The 27338-nt window shown below is 38.5% G+C and overlaps 1 protein-coding gene across 3 annotated transcripts in view; it reads right to left on the minus strand.

The window, feature by feature from the left end:
- FAT3 (FAT atypical cadherin 3) overlaps positions 1-27338 on the minus strand; it is a 765373-nt gene that overhangs the window by 25683 nt on the left and 712352 nt on the right. For all 3 annotated transcript variants that reach the window (XM_072611401.1, XM_072611402.1, XM_072611400.1), the window contains 2 exons: positions 19967-20101; positions 17316-17473 (listed from right to left, as the gene is read on the minus strand). In XM_072611401.1, the coding sequence (XP_072467502.1) occupies positions 17316-17473; positions 19967-20101 (293 nt within the window). The remainder of the gene's footprint in view (positions 1-17315; positions 17474-19966; positions 20102-27338) is intronic.

Genomic DNA, 27338 nt, shown 5'->3' on the forward strand with positions numbered 1-27338 from the left:
CTGGGTCTCTGCAAAATGAGGGGGCCAGACTCAGATGGTCTCTGAGGTTCCTTCAGGTTCTGGAGCAATGATGAAATGATCTATTTAATCTCTTTCAATGCAATCCATCTCAGATGCTAAACGTATCAGTCATGGATTGATTTGTATGAACTCCACCGATAAACAGGGAATGAGGATCTCTATAAGGGGAAAAGTATGGAATACTAAAGATCATAGGATCATAGACCTAAGAAGAAGGAACCTCAGGGCTATCTAATCCAACCCTTTCAGCAAGTGGCAAAGTGGATAGAGCACTGGACTTGGAGTCAGAAAGATCTGAATTCAAATCCAGCTTCCAGGACTTACAAGCTATCTGAGCTTAGGAAAGTTGTTTAATCTTGATTTGCCTTAGTTTCCTCATCTATAAAATGGGCATCATAACAGCACCTACCTCCCAGGGTTGTTGTGAGCGTTGAATAAGATAATTGTAAAGAGCTTAGCAGAGTTCCTGCCACAAACAAAGTGCTACATAAATGTTAGCTATTATTATTTATAGATGACAAAATTGAGACTCAGAGATGATATCACAGGTCACACAGGTAGTAATAAAAGCAGGATTTGAATGAGAAAGGTGGTAACAGCATGACCACATATTTATAGCTGTAAGGAACCTCAGAATCTACCTTGTCCAACTTCCTTGCTTTTTCAGATTAGGAAATTGAGACCCAGAGAAATTAAATAACTTGCCCAAGGTCATACACATCACAAGTAACAGAAGCAGGGTTGGAATCTAGTTCCTCTAACTCCAGGGTGGGCACTCTTTCTACAGGCAAGGTGAGAATTCAAGGTTTCATAAAATTCAGACAGATAAGACATCATAGACACAAATCCCTATTTACAAATATATTTTCATATTCTTCAAAGATGTTTATTTTTCCCTCTCACTACTGCTGCTGCGATGGTTTTAGGAGACTGCTCAATAACTACATTATTCTATAGCTATATTATCACTATAAGTACTCATGGTTAGATATTTTCAACAACAGATTCTACGTAGTCCTCTGAAGGCCCCCTAGTAACAACTTTTCATCTGGGTTGTTGTTTGTGATAGGGTAACACAATAAGCTGCTTGTTTTATATGATTTTACTATTACACGGAGTGCCTCATAAGACAAGTTTGAAGCAAAGAACTGAGTGGTGGGGTCTGGTATGAAGGAAATATTCTCATTTTGCAAACCACTTGTCCTGCTTCCACTATGGCTCCCACTGCCAGTGTCTGGGGAAGTAATCCTTGTGGAGATGTGACCTCTGTAGATGCTACCACAGCAGGCAACTCAATAACCATGACTATGGAAGACTCAGAAGGGAACTTACTACCACAGTACTTGGACTTGTCAGTTCTCAGAAAAGGATATGGTCTTATCAATGGGAATATCACAAAAGATACATCTCCACCTGCTTTGCTTGGACACACTAAAGACCATTTGGCCATTCCATTTAACTTGCAGCTGACATCTTTTACATGTGTTACATTCCCCAAAATATGGAATGTGAGTCACTTGAGAGCAAGTAGCACGGAGTCCAGTTATTTAAGCTAAAAGTGATTTATTTAAACCAGGGGAAACTGAGTTCAATTTTTTGAAGCACTGCTCCAATTCTGTCTGTATGGCACAGTTTTCATTTTTATAAGTTTAAAGGTGGAGTGGGGTAATGGATTATGCAAGAATGGAGAAGTATCAAGAATCTGAGGATTTTTTTGTGGTTCCCATGTTTACATTTTCAAACTGTGATACCTATAAATTACACTCTGAAGCACTTTCCTTCATGAGAGTTCCTTGTGAATTCATCAAGAATATGCTTTTGTGGGGCGGAGCCAAGATGGCATAGTAGAAAGACGCACATACACATAGCTCCGAACCCACAACCCATAGAACAACTACAAAGAAGTAACTCACGGCGAATTCTGCACCCAGAGGCCACAGAACATTGGAGCGAGGGAGATTTCTGTTCCGGAGAGACCTGCAAACCTCTCGTAAAAGGTCCTTCGTGCTGCAGACTGGGCGCCGGGACTGGGAGCTGAGTACAGCCCTTCCGTGGCCGCGGCACCGAGAGGAACAGATCCGAGTGGGCTTCAGGGACAGGATCTCCAGCGGCCGCACAAGTACCTCCACCCACAGGTGACGGGGGTCGGTGAGAGAGTCCCTTTGGCGGGTCGAGGAGGGAGTGGGGTGCCCCCATGGCTCGGGCCCCCTCGGGAGACAGAAGCTGAGGGGCAGCGGCAGACCAGGGCTCCCCAAGCAGGCAGGAGCCTGGATCCATTGTTGAAGGTCTGTGCATAAACTCCCTGAGGGAACTGAGCCTGAGAGGCGGCCCTGCCCTCACCTGAGCATCTGAATTTAATCTCACACTGAATAGCAGCCCTGCCCCCGCCAAAAGCCCTGAGGCTGGAAGCAGCATTTGAATCTCAGACCCCAAACACTGGCTGGGAGGATCAGGAGGTGAGGTGGGTGTGAGGAAAATATTCAGAGGTCAAGTCACTGGCTGGGAAAATGCCCAGAAAAGGGAAAAGAAATAAGACTATAGAAGGTTACTTTCTTGGTGAACAGGCATTTCCTCCCTTCCTTTCTGATGAGGAAGAACAATGCTTACCATCAGGCAAAGACACAGAAATCAAGGCTTCTGTGTCCCAGCCCACTCAATGGGCTCAGGCCATGGAAGAGCTCAAAAAGAATTTTGAAAATCAAGTTAGAGAGGTGGAGGAAAAGCTGGGAAGAGAAATGAGAGACATGAAGTCAAAGCATGAACAGCAGATCAGCTCCCTGCTAAAGGAGACCCAAAAAAATGTTGAAGAAAATAACACCTTGAAAACTAGCCTAACTCAATTGGCAAAAGAGGTTAAAAAAGCCAATGAGGAGAAGAATGTTTTCAAAAGCAGAATTAGCCAAATGGAAAAGGAGATTCAAAAGCTCACTGAAGAAAATAGTTCTTTCAAAATTAGAATGGCACAGATGGAGGCTAAGGACTTTATGAGAAAGCAAGAAATCACAGAACAAAGCCAGAGGAATGGAAAAATGGAAGATAATGTGAAATATCTCATTGGAAAAACAACTGACCTTGAAAATAGATCCAGGAGAGACAATTTAAAAATTATGGGACTACCTGAAAGCCATGATCAAAAGAAAAGCCTAGACATCATCTTCCATGAAATTATCAAGGAAAACTGCCCTGAGATTCTAGAACCAGAGGGCAAAATAAATATTCAAGGAATCCACAGAACACCGCCTGAAAGAGATCCAAAAAGAGAAACTCCTAGGAACATTGTGGCCAAATTCCAGAACTCCCAGGTGAAAGAGAAAATATTGCAAGCAGCTAGAAAGAAACAATTCAAGTATTGTGGAAATACAATCAGGATAACACAAGATCTAGCAGCTTCTACATTAAGGGATCGAAGGGCATGGAATAGGATATTCCAGAAGTCAAAGGAACTAGGACTAAAACCAAGAATCACCTACCCAGCAAAACTGAGTATAATACTTCAGGGGAAAAATTGGTCTTTCAATGAAATAGAGGATTTTCAAGCATTCTTGATGAAAAGACCAGAGCTGAAAAGAAAATTTGACTTCCAAACACAAGAATGAAGAGAACCATGAAAAGGTGAACAGCAAAGAGAAGTCATAAGGGACTTACTAAAGTTGAACTGTTTACATTCCTACATGGAAAGACAATATTTGTAACTCTTGAAACATTTCAGTATCTGGGTACTGGGTGGGATTACACACACACACATGCACACACGCACACACACATAGAGACAGAGTGCACAGAGTGAATTGAAGAGGATGGGATCATATCTTAAAAAAAAATGAAATCAGGCAGTGAGAGAGAAAGATATTGGGAGGAGAAAGGGAGAATTGAATGGGGCAAATTATCTCTCATAAAAGAGGCAAGCAAAAGACTCATTAGTGGAGGGATAAAGAGGGGAGGTGAGAGAAAAACATGAAGTCTACTCTCATCACATTCCACTAAAGGAAAGAATAAAATGCCTACTCATTTTGGTATGAAAACCTATCTTACAATACAGGAAAGTGGAGGATAAGGGGATAAGCAGAGTGGGGGGGGATGATAGAAGGGAGGGCATGGGGAGGAGAGTGCAACTTGAGGTCAACACTCATGGGGAGGGATAGGATCAAAAGAAAATAGAAATAATGGGGGACAGGATAGGATGGAGGGAAATATAGTTAGTCCTATACAACACAACTATTATGGAAGTCACTTGCAAAACTACACAGATTTGGCCTATATTGAATTGCTTGCCTTCCAAAGGGAAGGGGTGGAGAGGGAGGGAACTAAAGAAGTTGGAACTCAAAGTGTTAGGATCAACTGTAATGTTCTTACCACTAGGAAATAAGAAATACAGGTAAAGGGGTATAGAAAGCTATCCGGCCCTACAGGACAAAAGAGAAGACAGAGACAAGGGCAGAGAGGGATGATAGAAGAGAGAGCAGATTGGTCATAGGGGCAATTAGAATGCTTGGCGTTTGGGGGGGGAGGGGAGAAAAGGGGAGAAAATTTGTAACCCAAAATTTTGTGAAAATGAATGTTAAAAGCTAAATAAAAAAAAAAAAAGAATATGCTTTTGTATATATCTTCATTGTCAAGGTGACTTGGGGATGGAATAGATTTTGTTCTTCCTCTTTCTATTTGTATCCTCAGTACACTGCATGTGTTAAGTGCTTAATAAATGACTTTTCATTCCTTCATTGAAGAGGAATGTTAAACTCAAAATTAAAAGTGTATACTCTTGAAGAGGGACTCTGATTACTCATTAGAATATCATTTCCTTGAGGGCATGGATTGACTTCCTTCCTTCCTTCCTTCCTTCCTTCCTTCCTTCCTTCCTTCCTTCTTGTATCCATTGCCAGTGCTTAGGACAATCTGGCACATAAAAAGTACTTAATAATGCTTGTTGACTGGACTCATGAAGGAGGTCACCCTCAGTTTTTGAGAGCCATGTAAGTTCTGGAAGGTGCTAACAAGTTGGAAAGGCTTGTAAGTATAGATCCTGTGACAGATTTCATATGCCCATTGCTGTAAGACCAGCCTAGGTCAATTTATTAAAGCTCTCAAATGAGATAATATGTAAAGCACAGTAGGATTCTAAAAATGCTATGTAAATACTAGCTATTATAATTATCTTCATGATCATAACTATTAGTGTGGGAAGTTGGCCTTTAACCTCTGACACAGCCTTACCACTCTGTATATCCATGAAAGCCATCATCCTAACTTGGGTTGACAACTCTGTAGGCGTATGTGTGAATACCAGAGATTGAACCATGTGTGGAAAGTTGGCCAGTTCATCTGGAATCACTGAGCCTTTCTTTTACAGGGTCCAAGCTTCAACATTCTTCGTACTTTTCTTTAAAAAAGAAAAAAAAACCCCACACCAAAAATCCCCTCATTTCAGGTCATTAACAGTAAGGGCTATATAAATGTCAATGGAACACAGAGTAATATACTGAGAGAGTCTTACTAAAATGTGTCTTATTCATGATAGACCTGTCAGGGATTATTAGAGCCTCACTTATTCTCTCAGACTACTTCTTTATCTATGCTTTAACATGTTCCACAGACCATTAATTCTTTGGGACTTTCTCCCTGACTCCTTTGTCATGGTCCTGTGGCTGCTCATATGGTATATGTAGTATAAATGTATGTACTACATAAAAGCATATATGTGAAAATCTTTGTGGATTTAATACAGCTCTGAGAATTTAAGTATCGAATGAATGCTTTGTAATCGTGTGTAAATTCTATAGCTTCTCTGGGTCTAGGATTCTTTAGTTTCATGAACGAGATGACTACAACAACTTACTTTTTTACAAGGATATTATTGTACAGCTCTATCACACACAAGCAACACGTGTGTACATACATACCTCTCAAACGTCCAAATTAAGAAGAGACAACTACATATAGCAGGAGTGTTTATTTTCCTCTCTGAGAAATTTTAAGTGTAACAAATGGGTGTTGGATGCATAATTTTTTGGTTCAGTGAAATGAACTCAATGAATATTGTAAATCACACTGGAATACATGCTTGGCCATGACTCTTGGATAATGTCCATATTTGTATATCAATGTAAGTAATAAAATGATCAAATGATCCTTTGGGGACTTCTTTCTTCTTGCACAGTCCCATCTGTTGTTACATGCTATGGCTTTAATATAGTGCCTACTAATCTAGAAACAGTGGGAAGGGGAAGTACTTGGTTGCTGCTGTTGCATTTTATGGGAGCTTTTGTCACAAAGATGGATAGAATTAAGATTTCACTAATTCCAAACTCCTCTCACACATGGTTTGATGTGGAAGCCACAATCTCATTCAAGAGAACTGAAGTGGTATTAATATACATAAAATGATACAGATCACTGAGCACAAAGTAACATATAGTTGTCCTACATTTATTGAATGGAAAGGGAGTTACAGCACATCAGCCCATCTTTATTTTAAAATTACTATTTTATTCTGAAATTTTAATTTTAAAATTTTACTTTATTCTATTTTTTTTTGAAAATAACATTTACTTTGAATTTAATAGTTGCTCATAGGATCACACTATGTTTTAAGGTTTCTAAAGTGCTCTTCACACCATCATCTCATTTGACTTTAAAAATTGTTGGGTAGGAGGGCAATATAATAGAATGCTGTCCCCAAGCTTTCTCTCACCCAAACTTGTTAACCCTTTTCAATTTCAAATGTAAGTGATAATGCAAAAGGAAATAAAATAATGGTTTCTTTTTACAAGTCTGATCAATCCTGAAGAAATATAATCAAACATTATTTCACTTTACTATCTTTAAAACAGACCAGATCCCAAATAACCCACCTTTTACAATGATAAAATGTCCCATTAGTCAGTGGACAAGCTGTTACCACTGAAGTTCAGGCATGAATGAAATGCTTTATTATTGAATATCAACATTACTGTAATTGGTATGCTATTCTGGGGCTGGGGGGATGGGCAGAAGTTAGGGATAAGCAATTTGTTCAGTGGAATTTATTATTTATAGACTCAGTGTCATAAAATATTTAGAATCTCTAAGTTGCTTTGAAATCAGTCATGATTTCAATGGCCCAGGGTCTTAGGGTCCTTAGACTAGAGCTAAAAGAAATAACATTGTAGGCAAAGTCAAATTTTAATAAAAATTAAACTTATGGCAGAAAGAATATGACCTTCCTTGTCATGGTGTTCAATGCTACGAAGAAGACTATATATAAAAGAGTGGAGATTGATTAAAGTTGTCCACCCTGCCCCATTGTGCCATTCCCCTACCCCCGCTCTCCCAACCTTACAAGCATGACTGGAAGAAGACTGAGAAGATGAAGGTTTTAATCATTATCATTTAATCAGAACTATCCCCAAATGCAGCGGGTGGCCACCATAGGGGAGTTGTTCCTCAACTCTAAAGGTCTTTCAAACGGAAGTTGGACTAACCCTCATTTGAGGATGCTGTGCTGTAGACTGATAGTTCAGGTTGGGATTGCACTAAAGTTTTCTTTGTCTCTTAGACACTACTGATGTTTTAAAGCTGCTTTGAATATAAATATATATATTTGGCACATTCACAAACAAATCCAAACCCAATCTCCCCTATCAGCCACAAAGGTTCTTCCCAACAACCCTCAGCTCAGATGAATCTCTCCATCCTATGACTTCTTACAGCTTTTTTATTACCTATACTTTTAATTGTGCATTGATCTTAGGTTGCCTTACAATGTTAACTAACTTTTCACAATTTCATCTATAGTTATATCTTTATATATTCCTCTTGTCTACTAGCCTACTTGTCTATTACATATCTCAGCTTATTAGCCATTCTCCAAACTTAGCCCTTCAGCCACTGCCTCCATGACTGTGTCCTGACTTTTGCATTTTAAGATCCATTGCTTCCTTCAAGGCTCAGTTCAGGTATCACCTCTTACGGGAAGTCTTTCTTGCCTCCCTCAGTTGTTAGTTCTCTCTCCCTCCTTAAATTATCTGGTTTTTATTTATCTGTATACATGTTATATTTCTCAGTAGAACAGAAGGTTCCTAAAGGCAAGAACCATGTTTTTTAAAAAAAATAGAACTAGCACAGTGCTTTGCATATTTTTGTTACTGTTCAGTTGTTTCAGTAGTGTCTGACTCTTTGTGAGTGGTTTGCCATTTCCTTTTCCAGCTCATTTTGCAGATAAGGAATTGAGGCAAACAGGGTTCCGTGCCCTGCCCAGGATCACACAGCTATTAAATATCTGAGGTCAAATTTGAACTCAGATCTTCCTGACTCCAGGGCCAGGGCTCTATTTAGAGAGTCACCTAGTTGCCCCTAGTAGGTACTTCATAAATGTTTGTTTTTCTTCCTCTTATGCCCTGCTGGTGACTGTGCCTTTAGGGGGATTTTATGTAACAGGTTAGGGCTAGTTGTGTCCAGCTGCCTGAGGTCCAGGCATTGGGGAGTGGTAAAGTGATATACCCTGAGATACATTCTAAGATAAATCCCTGCTATATAAAAAAATAAAACACTCTAAAGGTTCGGAAACCTGACAGTTATGTATTAAGTGTTGAGGCCTGACATAGGGAGCTTTAATTCCAAGGCTTCATGAATACCCTCACTTCATTCTACCCCCATGTAATTTTCTTGAGAGACACCTTTCACCTACTTTGTTATTCTAAGTGCTTTCCAAAGATGGCACGCTAACTCAGAAAATATAAGGAACCAGAACACACAATCAAAACAATGCGTTTATACTTCATTGGCTGCTGAACAAAAGCACAAGGTATACACACTGCACCAAAACCCAATAAAATGAAGTCTTGCAAGAGGCACAAAATGCCAAGCAAACAGATTCAAATTCCCAAAGTGGATGTTCAGAGCTATTAATAGTTTAGTACAGATGTGCTCTGATTTAAGACAGCCCAACATATGAAAAACCCCAAATATACAAAGACAAGCAATTTGGGGGTGAGAATTAGCATTACAAAAGTATTCATAAAATTTTCCTCTAAATAGCAAGCTTTCTAGTATATTTCAAATATGACTGCTTTTACAAAAAAAAAAAAGCGAATTTACATAAATTTCAGGAACATACTTGTTTTAGAAAACGAAGTCCACACCAGAATCTTTGTATCTGTCAAATGCTAACAATTTGTTGTTTGATTTATATCACAGGATTTAGAAAGGAGGTTGCTTTTCAGATTAAAGTGAAATGTCAAGGTTAAGACAAGCCCCATTTTGGAGGAAACAGAAATCCTGTCCGTGAGTGGTTTTGATTACCCCAAGTTCAATGCCATGGAAGATATTTATTCATTAAAATTCCATTCACTAAGCATTTAATGAGAGCATACTATGTGCAAGATACTGTAAACTTTTGCTTAATAAAAAAAGCTGCATGCATCAAAGGCTTCAGGCCCCTACTTCAATTTGGAAGTGAGAGGAAGGCAGAAAGGGACTGAGGAAGGAAAAAAAGATATTGGTAAAGAATAGAACTGAAGCTGCACAGATTGGATGGTGCCTTTTCATTATGCTTCATAGAGAGAATAGGTAGAGGTATTCCATAATAGTTCCTGAAAACTTTGCTTTCATCCTTCCCCCTTTAAACCCGTTCTGAAAACATCTGATGTTCACAAGGGAGCCTGTCATGAAAGCAAACCAAAATAAAGAAAAATCCAGAGCCTTTGCTTCTGTATGTATTTTTCTTTTCCCACTATGAAAAGCTTATCATAATCTTTTAGTCAATAAAATTGAGATACTAGAGCTAGAAAAAATAACCTCAAAATCATCTGGAGGAACACAAGGTCCAGAATAGCAAGGGGAACTAATGAAAAGAAATGCTAGAAAGGTGGCCCAGCACTACCAGATCTCAGATTGTGTTATAAAGCAGCAATCATCAAAACCACTTGGTACTGGACAAGAAACAGAGGGGTAGACCAGTGGAATAGGTTAGGTACTCAAGACACAGTAGTAAATAAATATAGCAATCTACTGTTAGATAAACTCAAGGACACCAGCTTCTGGGATAAGAACTCATTGTTTGACAAAAATTGCTGGGAAAACTGGATACCAGTGTGGTGGAAACTGGTATTTGTCAGATTTATGGAGAATGGAGAAATTTATGACCCAACAAGAGACAGACAACATTATGAAGTACAAAATGGATAATTTTGATAACATTAAATTGAAAAGTTTTTGCACAAACAAACCCAATGCAACAAAGATTAGGAGGGAAGCAGAAAACTGGGAAAGAATTTTTGCAACTAATGTCTGTGATAAAGGCCTCATTTCTAAAATATATAGAGAACTGAGTCAAATGTACAAGAATACAAGTCATTCCTCACTGATAAACATTCAAAGCATATGAACAGGGAATTTTCAAAGGAAGAAATTAAAGCTTTCTGTAATCATATGAAAAAATGCTCTAAATCACTATTGATTAGAGAGATGCAAGTCAAAACAACTCTGAGGTACCATATCACACCTATCAGATTGGCTAACATGACAAAACAGGAAGATGACAAATGTTGGAGAAGGTGTGGGAGAGTTGGAACACTAATTCATTGTTGGTGGAGCTGTGAGCTGATCTAACCATTCTGGAGAGCAACTTGGAACTATGCCCAAAGGGCTACAAAAATGTGCATCCCCTTTGACCCAGCAATATCTTTTCTGGGACTCTATCCCAAAGAGATCGTAGATATGGGAAAGGGCCCCACATATACAAAAACATTTATAGCAGCTCTCTTTGTGGTGGCCAAAAACTGGAAATCAAGGGGATGCCTTGGGGAATGGCTGAACAAGCTGCGGTATATGAATGTAATGGAATTCTATTGTTTTATAAGAAATGATAAATAGGAAGACTTCAGAGAGGCCTGGAAAGACTTATATGAACTGATACTGAGTGAAAGGAGCAGAACCAGGAGAACTTTGTACACAGCAACAACCACAGTGTATGAGGAATTTTTCTGGTGGACATAAGTACTTCATTGCAATGCAAGGACTTAAAAAATTTCCAATGGACTTGAGGCAAAACGCCTTCCACATCCAGAGAAAGAACTATGGAACTAGATCACAGATAGAAACAGGCTATTTTCTTTTGTATTATGTTTTGTTTTGTTTTATGGTTCTCCCATTCATTTTAATTTTTCTATGCAACATGCATTTAATAGGAATGTATGTGTAGAACCTATATAAGATTGCATGTCATCTCAGGGAGGGAGTGGGGAGGGAGGGAGGAATGAGGGGGAGGGAGTGAAAAAAATCTAAGATATATGGAAGTGATTGTCAAACTCTGAAAACAAATAAAATAATTCAATAAAAAAATAAAATTGAGTGACATGAAAATACTCTTCTCAACATTGCCTTTCCAAAAATACAATGATAATATTTTTCCCCAAAACTGAAGAAAGGTTGATTGTGGGATTTTCTGTAAACTTCTTTAAGACTAAGATTTCTAATTTGGTGTGCATGAACTTAATAAACATATCTTCAAAACTATATGAATAAAATTGTTTCCCTTGCAAAGCATTTCATTTTATACACTTTATTTATTTTAAAACCATATGCTTTGCTTTATGCATTCAAAAGCATTATTCTGAGGAGGGGTCCAATGATTTCACCAGATTTCCAAAGGGGTCCATGACACAAAAATGATTAGAAAACCTTTCCTCTAAGGAAAATCAAAGCCTTGGTTAAGTCCACCAAAGGTGGAATTTCTTGATATTTTTGTCAGGGCACTTAGTATGATATGTTAGGGACTGAAACAGTCTAATTGTTCCTCTTTGTCTTGGGCTGCACATTAAAAGTGTCATAATATGCAGGAAAAAGGAGGTGACAGTTTCTCTCTACTCTGCCTTGGTGAAAACTCATCTGGAATATTTGGTAGGGTTCAGGGTATCACATTTTAGGAGACCCTGAGAAGTTGGAGAGAACCAAAAGGAGGGCAACCAAAATGAAGAGGAAGAGCATGGAGATCTGAGGATCAACTGAAAGGGCTGGTGGGAATGAACAATCTGGAGAAGAAAAGACATGGCAGCATGATACTTCTCCAAGTATGTAAAAAGCTATGGTAGAGGAGAGATGAGACTTATTGTGTTTGTCCTCAGATGGCAGAAGTAGGAGAGATGGCTGGAAGCCACAAAGAACCAAATTTAAGTCTGACAATAGGAAAATCTTTCTAATAATTGGAGCTAAGAGTGAAACGGACTACCTCAGAAGGTAGTGGTCACTGGTGCTCTTCAAGCAAGGGCCAGATGCCTTCTTGTTGGGGATGTTGTAGATGGGCTCCTTGTTCTTAGATGGATTGGACTACATGGGCATCGAAGTCCTTTTTGGTTCTGAGATGCTATGGTTAACTTAGATGCTGCCTGAAGTTCCAGGGAATAATCAACATGTAGACACATGGGGGATATGTGTGTTTATGGAGGTCAAAAGGAAGCAAAGCAGAGTCCACTCTTGGTTGCTTTTAAGGGTAGGGTTCATGGTGTTTAGATGATTCCTAAAGTCCTTTCCAGCTCTAAATTCCAAGATCCTAAATAGCTTTCCACAAGGGTAGATTTTTCCCAGCTGCCACGTCTCCTGAGGAGTCAGAATCTCTAACAGAAAGATGATGACTATAGGTGGTAGAGAACAGCAGAGAGGGAGGTTTTATTTCTAGCCTGGGACTTCTTAATCACTTCCCAAGCGTGGAGATAAGTATTTCCTTCATTTTTAAATATAACAACTGTTCTTTTCTTGGTGCTGGAGTTTTGCTAATTGAACATGAATGGCTTCTTCCAAGAGAACTTAGGCAAGTACACAAAGCAAAGCAGAGCCAGAAGCACCAACACAAAGATACTTTTGAATGGAAAAGAAGAGACAGGTCTGTTATCTGCCATGAGTTGCCCCAGGAAATAAGACTCCTGGTGTTTTCTTTATCGTTCACTTTCTCAGCTCAGCTGGGTTGCAAGGGCCGGCAGCTAGTGGAACAATAACAAGACCACAAAAATCTGGTTCTTTGGAATCTGGAATCTTTGGAACCCTTTTCCGGGGTACTTCCTAAGATCTCTTGCACATGCCACTCTATCTAAAGCACCCCAAAATATAACATATTGATTCAGCAAATTTCTCATTGCATAAAGAGAGATTCCTGGAGCAATATAAATATTTGAGATTGAAAATGATTGAAGGATCATAGATTTGGAGCTCCAAGTGGTCTTACAGATCAATTAGCCCAATCTCTTTATTTCATAGATGAGTTGAGACCAAATGGTGCAGGTCTTAAACTTAGGTCTGCTAACTCCAAATCAAGGTCATTCTCTACTGTGTCATACTGGTCCTAACAATTAAAAACTAGAGGATAATTATCCAAACAATGTGTTTTCACCTTAGGGATTTTCTTAACATTTTTGGAGAGAGGTATGTATTAAGGAGAATCCAATCCAGTGCATAAGTTCTAGTCTTCCCTCTGCAGTTAATTTGTTATATGTCTCTGGATAAGACATTTAGCTTCTTCTTGCCTCAAACAGGTTGCTTGGCTGGTCACTGAATTAGCCTCCTCTGTGTCTACAGTGGGACCAGGCATCAGCGAGCTGAACCATGACTAATTCTTCTAATCAATTACAAATCTCTTAACTATCTCTTCAACCTCTGTAAAAGTATCCATTGTTTACCGTCACATGACTACAGCTCGTGGAGTCCCTACAAAATCTTAGCTTGTAAAGATAAGTGTGGCTCATTGTTTCATACTTGTACCGTTCCAGTCACTTGGGACTCTCTCCTAAGAATAAATCATAACTCTTTAAATAGACGTATTTCTTTACAACTAACCTTCAGATTTCATTGTCAACCTATTCCATTTTATCTTATTTTCTCTGGTGTAGATAAAAAGCAGTAAGTCCCCACCCTCTGCATGGGAATTTATTATCAAATCTCTTAAACATCCTTCTCTTCAATCTGAACAATACTTGAATGTAAATTTAAATTTGCATAAACTATGGAAAAGATACGGAGAGAAGAGACAGAACTCTAGGAATGTTAGGAAGAACTATTGTTAAATAGACCCATCTAGCGGGAATGCAGAGTCCTTGAAAGGGGAGAAATCAGCCTAGAAAGAGGCTGGAGACTGAAAATAACCCCAACAACCCAGTTCCTATGGACAGATCACAATCTAAAGGGGGAAGAGGGGAGAAGCTAGGTGATCTCCAACGTCTCTTATTGTTATTTTGAATATAGGGCAATAGGTTTCCAGCCCCACTCAACCCTTTCAGTGTTGCTGAATGAATTTTTGTTGGTGATTTACTAGATCAAGAGAGAACTGATGGGAGTTGAAAGGAATTTTCTCACCCCAAATCTAAGTGTAGATGTAGTTTGAGAGGGACAACTGAGGCAGAGGCACAATATTAAAAACAACAGCAATAAGAAGTCTGATATTTTAAAGCTATAGCTAAGAACCAAAGCTCCCCTCTGAGTAAGTCATATGGTAACTGTAATCCAGAAGAAGACCAGCAGGAGGCAGAGAAGACCAGCAGAAGACCCAAAGAGAAGCTTCTAGCAGAGACAATGCTTCATAGACCAAATGATGCAGCCTGCATCTCCATGGGTCACTAGACTAGAGGATGTCATCAGTGTCTCTGAAGGATAAGGAACAGCAAAAAGCCTACTCAGGATTAGGGAAGTGGGTCACTGGGATAGTAGCCAAAGGAGCTTAAGTTTCTTCACTTAATCATGCTCCCACAGTATAAGGTGTGTTTCATGTTACGTGTTATGTGGCATATGACACACGTGACACACAGCATACATGACATGACACCATAAGACCATGGGACAAATTTTGTGCTTCATTTATGACATACATGACACATGTGTAACACGACACACAAATACATCCCATATTTTTTCATGATGCCATGTCACACATAATTGTGTGTCACAGGTTTTGTTAAGTGTCATGTGTTATATGACATATATCTTCTTGGATTAAAATCTGGACTTAGAAACTTACTAGCTGTGTGACCCTGGCCAGGTCACTTAACCCTGTTTGCCTCATTTTCCTCATCTGTAAAATGAGCCAGAGAAGGAAATGGCGATCTACTCCATCATCTCTGCCATGAAAACCCCAAATGAGGTCATGGAGAGTTAGACACAACTCAAATAACAATCATCCATTTTACCGGGATAGGTACGGGGACTGCATAGCATAGCATAGCAAACTCCCCGGTGAAAAAGCTCACTACTAATAAAAGTTGACACTTTTTCTGTAACTGATTGTCTTAGAGAGTTGAATGATAACTTGCCCAGGATCAACAGCAGATGTCTTGAGAGGATACTTGAACCTAGGTATTTTTGACGTTGAGGTCAGTTCTCTATCAATTACTATACCAGATTGCCTCCCTGTTTAATATAATTATTTAATTTCTGCCAGAGCTCAGCTGGGTGTGTATGCGTGTATTCTTTTCATGTGTATGCATGTTTTTCAATGATGATGCGTGTATGTTCTTTGAAGGTGTGTGTCTACAGGATAGCCGTCGTCTAGTTTTTGAAGAGCTGTCCCGTAAGAGAGAGGTTAGATTTGTGCTCTGCCAGGTCCCAGAGGATTGTTGCTTTGTCCTTTGTTCTTGAAGAGGAGTGTGACATGCAAGGAAATTGGATTTAAGTGAGAGATGGACATGCAATGTGATACACGTCACACATGTCACTCATGTCATGCATGCCACACGTCATGCAACATACAACATGAACCATGAAACAAAATTCCATGTGTTCCTATGATTCAATGCCACACACATCATGCATGCGACATCATGTGAGGCACACTCACCATATATGACATGTAAAACATAACTTGAAACATAAAACACATCTCCCTATATTCACATGGTGTCACCACACACGTCATGTGTAGCATACATGGCATGCATGTCATATATGCTGCATGGCATGCACCAGCACGTGCTTGCATGTTCACATGTCAACATGCTACAATGTAATACATGTTGTGTGTGTCATACATGTCATGTGATAGTAACACACATTTCCATACATACATGTCATATAGTCAGTGCCACATAAGTGCCGCTTATGTCATAGAACATATAAAACGTGTGATATATGTCATATAAGAATCTTCCTGACTTCAGGCCTGGCACTCTATCCACTGTGCTACTTTACAGTTGTCCAGAATAAAATTGTACAAAGCAAAACTATATCTGATTTGTTGTTCAGTCATGTTTCTGTTGTGTCCAATCTTCACAAACTCCTTTGGGGCTTTCTTGGCAAATATACTGGGACTGTTTGTTATTTCTTTCTTGAGCTCATTTTACAGATAAGGAAACGGAGGCAAACAGGGTTAAATTACACACATATCTGACTGGCTACAAGTAAAAAGCATACCTCAATCTACTCCTATGGTCCACCATCTCTCTTCTGGGAGGTGGAGGGAGGTTTTATTTTCATCCTCTGAAGTCACAATTGGTTACAGCATGGATTGGATGTGTGAACAGCCTTTGAAGATTTCTGAATTAGTACTAAAATTCCCTGTCCAAATCATTTATTAGGCAAGTTTGCATATTTTAAGTTTAAAATTTCTCTAAAGAAATTAATCTGCATTTTGGTCTTTCATGTATGGGTTTGATAAATATAATCGCTCTCTCACTTTTTCAGGGAGATCTGTATACTTGTGATTTGCTGGGCTACTGCAGCAGTGCTATGGAGCTACCATAACAATGCCAGGGATGTTGGATATGGGCCCAGAAGAGGACTTTGTTGGGGGGGGGGGGGGTGATGGAGTATAGAGTGTCTTGTTCATAGCTTCTATACATCTCAGGGATCCCAGGAAAAAAGGCAGACTGTTTTTTTTATAATGCAGAAGCATTACAGCTGAGGAGTCAGGACACTTTGTCAATGACTGGAAAACCTAAGCCCCCCCTACTCCAAGCCTGGAGTCTCAGAATTGAATTAGGCTTCACAATTAGGCAGGGAGAGGTGCTGAATAGAGCAGGGAAGGATTACAGTCAATGCTATCCCTGTGGAAGAGTTGCTATGAATTCTTGAGTGATTATAGCTCAAGGAGACTACTCTTGAACCTACTCTAGAGGGAGATGACACAATTTAGAGAGTCAAGTTTGACGCTAGAAGTTCAAAAGGAAAATAGGGGTGTTGGCTCCACTCCCAGTTTGGCTGCTGTCCTCTTTTGCCCTGAATTGTGCTTCTGGTCTTCTGAACTCAAAAACAAAATGATTACAGTATTCCCCAAACCGAAAGCCAAAATGCAAACATATAAGCTGGAGAAATGACTGCAGCAAAAGATAACCCGCTTTAATTACCTTCAGAATTATGCAGGGATTTGCTCTGGTGTACATTATAATCCCATTGCTTTGCAACGTTCGTAGACGCAGAGCCAACTTAAATTCCTCTTTCTTGCTATTTTCAGAGAGCCGGTATTTGATGTAACTGTTTCCAGCAAAGCTTAGAGAAGTGTGCCCTAAAAGAATCATTATGAGAAGATACATATACTTTTAATGTTCACAAATGAGCAGGGACACACAAAATTACCCCACAACTGCCAAGCAAGTTAATTAAAGATCATGCGCAGCTAATGAAAACATTTTTGGAGATAGTTTTTAAATAAAAATCTACCAACTTTGAATTAAAAACAGTTCCTCCGTTATACTCCTTAAATTTGGGTTGAAAAAATTTATAAAGCAATCAGATCCCAGGGATCTGGGTTGCCCTGTGCTAATGGGAAAATTAACACTTCAAAACCTGAAGCATGACTGCGCCATAATACCTCTTCCTTTCAAGAATCAGCAAAATCCTAACTTTCAAAAAGAGGCAACAAATGGTTTCTGCAAGGACTGAAGTACTCTGAGTACCATCACATGAAATTCTGCTACTAAATAAAATTGTTTCACTTCTTTTAAGTAATGGATTTCTCAAGTATTGCAAAATAAAAGTCAGTTCAAACTGATCTATACTAAGAATGATTATAAATAATTAAAAATGACATTTCACCCAACATTTCCAACACATTTGAAATGCTGATAAAAGTAAGTTCCTAAAATGATTGGTTTTGAGTATGGTACTCTTTTTCTCCTATAGCTACATATATTTTAAATGGCAATGGTCAAAATTGAGATACTGGATGAGGAAATTCCATCTCTACAGGAAGACTTTCCCAAACCCTCTTAATTCTAGGGCCTTCCTTTTTGGAAAAAAAAATTCTTTCTTATTTATCCTGTATATAGCTTGTTCGTACATATCTGTTCACTTGTTTCTTTCATTAGATTGTGAAGTCCATGAGGGCAGGGCCTGTCTTTTGTCCGTTTTATTTTTATCTCCAAAGTTTAGCACAACACATAGTAGGTGCTTAATACATGTTTACTGATTATTGAGTGAGGAAGAGAAAAAAATTTCTGTCAATGTCTTAATAGGAAAATAAGCATAAGGAAAATTATATATATATATATATATATATATATATATATATATATATATATATATATATATATACACACACATACATACATACATACATATATGGATTATGCAATTGATGGGCAGATGGGAAGTTTGGAGAGAGGAGATTTGGTCTGTAGTCTAAATATCCTGTATAAACTATGTCCCTAGTTTTTCATGTACATTTTGAATATACTGGATAAACTGGTCATTTTCTAACTCTAACTCTTTTTTATAAAGTAATAATAGAGTATCCTCAAAGGGCAGGTTCCTGGGGATGACTAATGGAGTAGGGAAGTCACCCTATTTTGTATACAGTTTTGTTCTTGAGGCTGAGAGCTGAGAAGATTGTATTGTCATCTCCCAAATAACTGAGCTGGAAATGTCAAAAATTCCGACAGAGTCTGAGTCTGACTGTCAAAGTGTCCATATTTTTGAATTTCAGATATGCTTTATAATAACAAAATGACATTCTTGTAATGACTAATGATTATACTTCCCTTTTTTCCCCAACAACATATTTTAACAATCAATGTTAGAATTCAAAAGCATGCTTGGAAATGAATGAAGGCCACAACAGCCAAATTGAAAGCTGGATGAAGGTCAAGAAGGGAAGATTTAAAGCTAAAATCATATAAATAAGATTTTTTTTTTCCAGGACATGGGGGTGGAGGCTTCTGCTTTTATGAAATATGCTACCATCCATCTCAGATGGATAATACATTTCGTACTGGTCCAAGTTTGCTTGGCTTATTCGGTAGACTATGATTGGCTTTTCCATCTAAAGTATTATCTTCTTATGATGGCAGATTTATGCAACACTCTGAATTGCAAGGACTATACTAAAGATGGGCTGCCCTTTGCTCCAACAATCTTCTATTTTCTATAATGTCATACTTCTAAAATAGATGAGATGAAACTGAAAAAGCCTACAGCATTTTTTAGTCATTCCATTATAAATAGTACATAGCTATTTCATTTTTATTTAGTAGAAAATACTAAATTCTGGGTTCTGGATTACTGGTAGAACCCAGTGCCAGGCAGCTGTCAGCACAGTGCCTGGTACAAAGGCATTTAAATAAAATGGTTGTCAACTGACAGCTCCCCTTCACAACATCGGAAGTGAGGACATTAATGGTAGAATCACAAGCTCACAGATTTAGAGCAGAAAGAGAACCTAGAGGTCACAGAATCCTCATTATACAAATGAGGGAACTATGACCTAGAGAGATGAATTGATTTGTCCAAGGTCACTTAGTGACCTACAGGTCTGAGATAGGACTTCCTGATTCTAAAGCCATCATTCAGTCTATGATCTCCAAGGTGGAATGGCTACCCAAATGAATGAGAATAAGAAGCACAGAGAAATCCCAAATACATTTTGAGAGTATGTATTCAGAAAGGCATTTCATGTGCTGTCAAGAAATGCCTTCTAAGAGTTTGGGGAGAATGATTTAATCAGGAGTAAGTGTTATAGGAACCAAAGTTATAATATTCTTCATCCAACTCCATTCTGTACCTGAGCATTCACCAAGTTTTCCTGGTGGACACTGGCAGATGAATGGTCTTCTATTGGCTTCATAACCAACACACTGCATGTCCCCAGGACAGGGCTTCTCCATGCAAGGGTCATTTGACCCTGGACAGAGTCCTCCTATTAGAAATGGAACAACACAGTTAAATACACAAAAAGACAAATAAAATGCAGAAATTGGCCAAGAATCGTGTTAAAGAACAATGAGGATTCAAAGAGAAGATATGAGGGCAGCACTACCTTATATGGACTTCCTATGGTGTACCTATAGAATACCTCTAATACTGCCTGAATTAGACCAGGATTAGATCAGTTCCATCACAGAGAATGGGAAAATGTTTCTCATCTCACCACTTGAGATCTGTGGAGATAAGGTTTCTTGGGAATGATGAAAATCTGGAGATTACAGGATCTGGAGGTAGAAGAATCCTTATTTTTACAGGTAAAGAATATAAGCCCTAAAGAGGACAAGTTTTTTGACCAAGGTCATGCAGGTAAGTTACCTGCAATTTGAACCCAGGTCTTCTCTTAATCTACTGCTTCCCCCAACCCTTTTCCATGTTCCATCTGACCTTTATCACCGAGGTTCAGCCAAAGGGTGGGGTAGAAGTGGACTTGTTTTTCAGGCTCCCACTAAGGGCTCTTTAATTTTGCCTAAGTCTGCATAGAATCTAAATGATTAAAAAGAATATTGCTACGGATTAAAAGAAATGGATTGTTTTGCTGAATTAATTTAGAGTTATGGAGGCAGAGCACTTGCCTATTTCCTAATCTCTTTTACTACCTACTGTTTTACTATGTGCAAATGTGATAGAGCTACCTTCATGAAGTGCAGAATAAGTCATTTTAAAGGAAAATGTCTTTCCCAACCATGATCCTAATGGCACAGGATGATGAAACTTGTATTAATTCTTTAGAAGAAAAAATCCTGGGAAGCAGATTAACAGATTTAAGTATGAAATTAGGCACTAAATGAGTTATTTTGATTCTGCAACCTTGGCAAACATAGGAAATGCGTTTTTCATGGAAGCTGGATATTTCAAAAGTAATTAGGCCATTTCCTACCTGGTGAGAGAGCTACTCCTTAAGTGTAAATTACATCAGGGTAAGTAATAAAGTGGCTATAAAAGGAGACAAATTAAAAATAACTCACAACTGGAACAGTAATTTTCTAAATGGGTTCCCAGTGGCCTACAAGAGTTAGAGCCCCTTCATGTGAATTTAACACTTCTGGGGATTCAGATGCTCCATCACTTGGCAAGATCTGGCCTGTTATATATTTTTTTAGATTTCTATTCTATCCTGACCATTAAGCATACTGTCCTTCTATACATTAATTTCTTAGTCTAGAAGAAAATAGCAATTCAACTTTAACAACATGTAAGTATTTTAGGAACTGTAATCTTTGAGAGAAGCAATATAAGTGGCAGGAGGAAATCCAAAATTTATAAATCCTATTTTTCAGTGGTTTATAGCTTCGCCATAAAAGATGTTACCTGGCCCTGAACTGGTTTATCATGTCTCAGCTGATGAAAGGATTTTTAACAGAAAATTTAGAAATAACTATACATCTGGTTTTAAAGGAAACAAGGAGAGAGAAGGAAGGACCTGGACACTTTCAAGCATAGGGAAACCTATCGTTGAGGTATAATGATTCAACAAAAATTCACCTTTTGACCTCTTTGGGAATCCTTAGTGTGGCCATGCCTTTCTCAAAGCTCCCCCATCTTATAAATAGTTGCTTGGGCATCCTATACCTCCTTCCAAGTAACTATTAATGATGAATGTAAGTAGCTATTGGTACTTTTAGTTTCATCCAAATGCACAGATGATTCATAGATATTGGCTCAAACACATTCTTCAATATTTACTTGAAAGAACAATAGGTAGATTGGGGTAATAGTTCATATTTCACATTAAGTCAACTCTCAATTATCTCTATGTGGATTATCCCTACTTTCTGACACCAAGCACAATTCTAGGCTGCTCCATTTGTAAGATGGCTGATTTGTGCTCAGGGATTATAAACTAATCTTAACATTTATCCAAGCCATACCAAATTAGCAAGTTATATTGCTTTAAAAAATAATTGCAAGGTGCAGTCCCCAAACAAATGTTAATAATTTCTAGATCATCTATGTCACCAGTCCCCTAATTTAGTATAATATCTGACTTTTCAGTCACTATCACAGACCAAACCATAGGAAATATCCTTTCCAATTCAACTCTATGGGTGACTCACATCACCATTTTATTTCCTTCTAAAAGCAATATTCTCAGCAGTCTTGTTTTGAAAAGGTTATTTAGAGAGAAGGCAAAAAGTTCTTCGTAAGGCGGTAGTCAGCCTTTTTTAGAATCCTTAAAGGTAGCCTCTCTGATCTCCTAACTGGAAAACATAGAATAGGAAACATTCTGACTGCTGCTGCAGTTTTGTCTCTGGCCCTATTATCATTCCACTATGCAACAAAAGCTACCCCCATCAGGTCCTCAAGACAAGAGGGGTCATATCCTTCTCAGGTAACTCTCACTATGTCTCTTTGTCTTTTGTGTCTCTCTGTCCTCTGTCTCTTTCTGTCTCTCTCTCTCTCTCTCTCAATCTCTCCATCAGTCTTGCCTGCCTCTCTCTGTTGGTCTGTCTCTATCCTTGATTCAAGTAAAGAAAGGCTAAATAGAGATTATCGAGCAAGCAGGTTTCTCCAGACTAGAACATGGCTTTTTCTTCTCTGTAAACATTTGGAAGCACTGAGGTCATGTCTAGGATATATACTGTTACAGGGGCTGAATTCCTTATAACTAATGTGGAACAGATCAACACCTGCCTTATCATGGCTCAGATACAGTGAGATTCTAACAAAGTAGTCTGAATCCTGGGAAAGATTTTTAGGAGTAAACTTCTTGCAACTTTTCTTACAACTACAGCTGAAGGCTTCCTAAATACGTAAGACCTGGTAAGCTCCAAACAACTCCTAATTACTTAATTTGCTTTGACAAATCAAATGTTTACATAATTACTATTTCAGGACATATATGTACTATAATTGTTATGGGCCACAAGGCCCTTTTTTATTGTAAAACAATGACCCCTCTCATCTCTTAGGAAGTGTCTGCCAACTTCTGGGAGGATAGTCTGTCATGATAACTATCCCTAAAGAGTTCAGATTTAATCATAAATGTGTAATGGGCTCAAGACCACCTATCTTAAAGGAGGGATGAAAGATTTATTCCATGAATTTTCAGGCTAGTCAGTTTATGTCCAGAATTGGTGTCGAGGGGAAAGGGGTTCATTTTGTTAAGCCATTCTGCATCATGGCAAGACCAAAGGGAGCTTGATGAGTGTTTGCCATTTCACTTCTCTTTTCAACCTGCGTATTACTTAAAAATACCTTTTGCACCTGTTAAATTTTGCAGCACATCAAAAAGTAAAATCATCAGAACAGACTACTTTGACTCACCCCGAGGTCAACCATATTTACAAGGGTGTTCAAACCACCTCCTAAGCCTGAAGCTAATTACTCTGCTTTGTAGATATTTCCTGTAATCAAATCATTAAGAGGTTTCAAACCAGGAGCTGCTAGTCCACCTGGCTACTAACTATGACTACTAACTTGGGAATGATGTAGGGCCTAGTCATTTGTGTTTGAACAGCTTTCCTTTTCTTGTCAAATGCATGATTTAAAAGTTTTCAGAAGACACACAGTAGTGTATTAGGTAATAGCTGGCAATTTTTTATTTTATTGGTTTTTTTTTTTTTGTTCTGAACTCATCTGCGCTTTCATCAAGTTTAGTAAAGTCTCAAGAGAGAATTTTCTCTCTATCAATGTTGATGGGCAACTTCCAGTCTTAGAGAGGAACCTGAGGTATAAGAGGCTAAGGAATTTGCTCCAGATCCCAGAAGCAGTACTTGAATCCAAGGTCTCTTGACTTTCAAAGGTCACATAGTTAGTATCTGTCACAGATTAACTTGAACGTAGGTTTTTCTGACCGGGGCCAATTCTCTTTCCACTAAAACACACTTTTTGACTGTTATTAACAAGCCTAATAATTTCAGTAACCATATGAGGACCTTTCAACCAAATCTTGTCTGCTTCAAAGGTATCTAGCTCAGACAGCTTCTTTGCTCAAGGTGAGGTTGCAAACAATATTCTCTACTTTGAAATACCTTTAATCTTATAGTCAGGTGGTAATTTAAGACACAGGAAAGTTCTTATAGCTGACAAACATACAATTTATCTGGATTAAAGATGGTGGGTGCTTTGGAAGCAGCTGGGCTCTCAGGATAAAAGCTCTGGCATCTTTAGAGCTTTCCTTCTCCCCTCTTCCTCATTACATTGAGATTTACCTGATGATACATATGCAGCATTCAAGGACCAAGCATCAGCATTGATCATCATTCATATTTTCACCTGGACCACTATTCTAGATTTGTATCTGATTCATCCCAAGGTGGAACCAGACGGTCCTGGTAAAGAGTTAATACCTCACATTAGAACTAATCCTGGCCAAGGCCCCACCAGATCCCTTCTGTCTTTTGCTCAGTAAGACAATTTAAACTACAGGAACAGAACAGCACCTGTTTTCAGTTGGTCTCCTGTGGTTTTCTCACAGAAGCCTGAATCATACTGTATATTTGCTTGGCTGAACCACATTTTCTGGATGATTTCACCACTATGCTGAATAGGACTTCATGCAATGATACTTTCCATGGCATATATGTATGTAGTATGTATATGTACATATACATATATATGTATGTGTACCTATATATACGTTTAAATACTTACAATTTCGTTTCATACACATACTGGAAAGGGAGGCAGCAGCCTCAGATTCAGGATTCCTACTTCTGGCATATACTAGCTGTGTGATCCTAGACAAGACTCAAAACTGCTCTGTGCCCTGGGGAAGGCTATAACTTTCAGAAGTGTTGATCTACACAGATAGAGCAAATTCCTCATAGGAAACTCCCTATAGTAATGAAAAGAGAGATCGGATGCAGACAAAAATCAGAAAGGGCCATCCTACCGTTTGAACAACAGGGGTGGACCATATTGCAACCATTACGGATAGGTGATATTTATAAACCTCTTCGAGGTTCATAAGGCCCTTTTACATATGTTATTTCACTACAACACTTTGTTGCTTGGTACTAAATTGTCATCACATCCCTATTTTATGGATGATGAAATTATGGTTCAGAGAACTGACTGGTTCTGCCCAGGTTCAAAAAGCCAGAAAATGTTACAGAGAAAATGTGAATTCAGGTCTTCCATACTCCAAGTCTAGACGTCTATCCAGAAACACCATGTTGCCTCTCACAATTAGGATAGTAGAAGAGCTAATCCTTCTAGGCAGCTCAAGAAGGAGTTCATACATATGGGACACTATATATCTATAACTACAGCATTTTGCTCTGTTACTTCAAAGGAATATCTGTTATGAATGGTTATATGTAGGAAATGGATGCTGTGTGCTGCAGGTATTTAAGGATGGGCTGATGGACCTTCCATAGGTACAGAACCAACATTCAGGGCTGTTTGAAATCATAAATAGGCATCTTTCCCTTCTGGTAAAAGGTAACCAATTGCTTCCCTGCATAATGAGGATGGTGACTGATCAATGAGGGAGAGGGGGAATGGCCTTGTAGTATACTAATAGGGATCATGATGATAAAGATAATAGTAGTTATACAGTGCTTTCATACCTGTAAAATACTTTAAATATATCACTTCATCCTCCCAACAACACCCTTATAAGTTAGGTGGAATTACTATCCTCATTTTATAGACACAAAAATAGAGGCTAAGAGGTCATTCAAGTGACTTGCCCAAGGTTACGGAGCTGAGATAAGATTTTAACTCATCTTTCTGTCTTCAATTCCAGTGCTTTATCCACTGTGTTTTCTGGCTGGTTATTCTTAGTCGAACCTCAAAAAGTCCTCTAAGGTACATACAACAGAAATTATTCTGCCTGAATCATAGGTACATAAAGATAATTTAAATATAAAGTGACATAAAGCTGTTCAGTGATTTGGTCAAAGTGAATCCTCTGCAGAACTAGCGCAATAACCCAGGTCTCCACTTTTATCTTACGATACCTATTTATCAACGCTCCTACACACACACACACACACACACACACACACACACACACACACACACATTTCTATAATTCTTCCCATACAACAATTCTTGAATTCTTTGGCAGTACAAATATTATTACTTTCATTTTATGGAACAGGAAACTAAGTGTCTTGAATGGGGTTCCAACCTAGGTCTTCCTGATTCCAAGCCCAGTTTCTTGTCACTATAGCACATTGTCTTCCACACAAACAGCACATAGCACGATGTCTGGCACTTAACAAATGATTATTTAATTGAAATATACTTGCAAGCTTTTTTATTTTATATAGCTCACATCAAGCCCTTGGAGAAATGCCAGAAGGGCAATGATCTAGTTTCCTCACTAATACTCATACTTTGGTCAATTCTTGAGACCTCATTGACAGATCCTTCTTCTGGACCCACCTTTCCTCTACATGTTGGTCAACAGACCCTTTTATTTTTTTTATTTTTTTATTTTATTTTTTTTTTTATTTTTTAATGTTTAACAATCACTGTCACACAATTGAGATTTTATCCCCCCCACACCTACCCCCCACTACCCCCCTCCCTCCCCACAACTGCATACAATTCTGTATAGGTTCTACATATACTTTCCTATTGAGTGTATTTTCACTATAGTCATGCTATGTAGTCAGACTAAAATAAATGAAAGAAATCATATAACAAATCAAAACATGATACACAAAAACTTACACATACACAAACATGATCTGCTACATTTTGCGAATGACTTCCATATTTCTTTCTCTGAGTGTGGAAGGCATTTTGCCTTGAGAACCACCATTGGGATTTTTTTTTTTTTTTAAGAAGTTCTTGCGTTATTACGAAATTCCAAGTCTACCAGAAAAAACTTTCACACACTGTGGTCGTTGCTATGCACAAAGTTCTCCTGGTTCTGCTCCATTCACTCAGCATCAGGTCATATAAGTCCTTCCAGGCCTCTCTGAAGTCTTCTTGTTCATCATTTCTTATGGCACAATAGTACTCCATTACATTCATATACCATAATTTATTCAGCCATTCCCCAACTGATGGACATCCCCTTGACTTCCAGTTTTTGGCAACTACAAAAAGTGCTGCTATAAATATTTTTGTACATGTGGGACCCTTTCCCATTTTTATGATCTCTTGGCGATATAGTCCTAGTAGCGATATTGCTGGGTCAAAGGGTATGCACATTTTTGTAGCCCTTTGGGCATAGTTCCAAATTGCTCTCCAGAATGGTTGGATGCGCT

The sequence above is a fragment of the Notamacropus eugenii genome, chromosome 5 (assembly GCF_028372415.1).
Source record: "Notamacropus eugenii isolate mMacEug1 chromosome 5, mMacEug1.pri_v2, whole genome shotgun sequence".
In the NCBI taxonomy this organism is placed as follows: Eukaryota; Metazoa; Chordata; class Mammalia; order Diprotodontia; family Macropodidae; genus Notamacropus; species Notamacropus eugenii.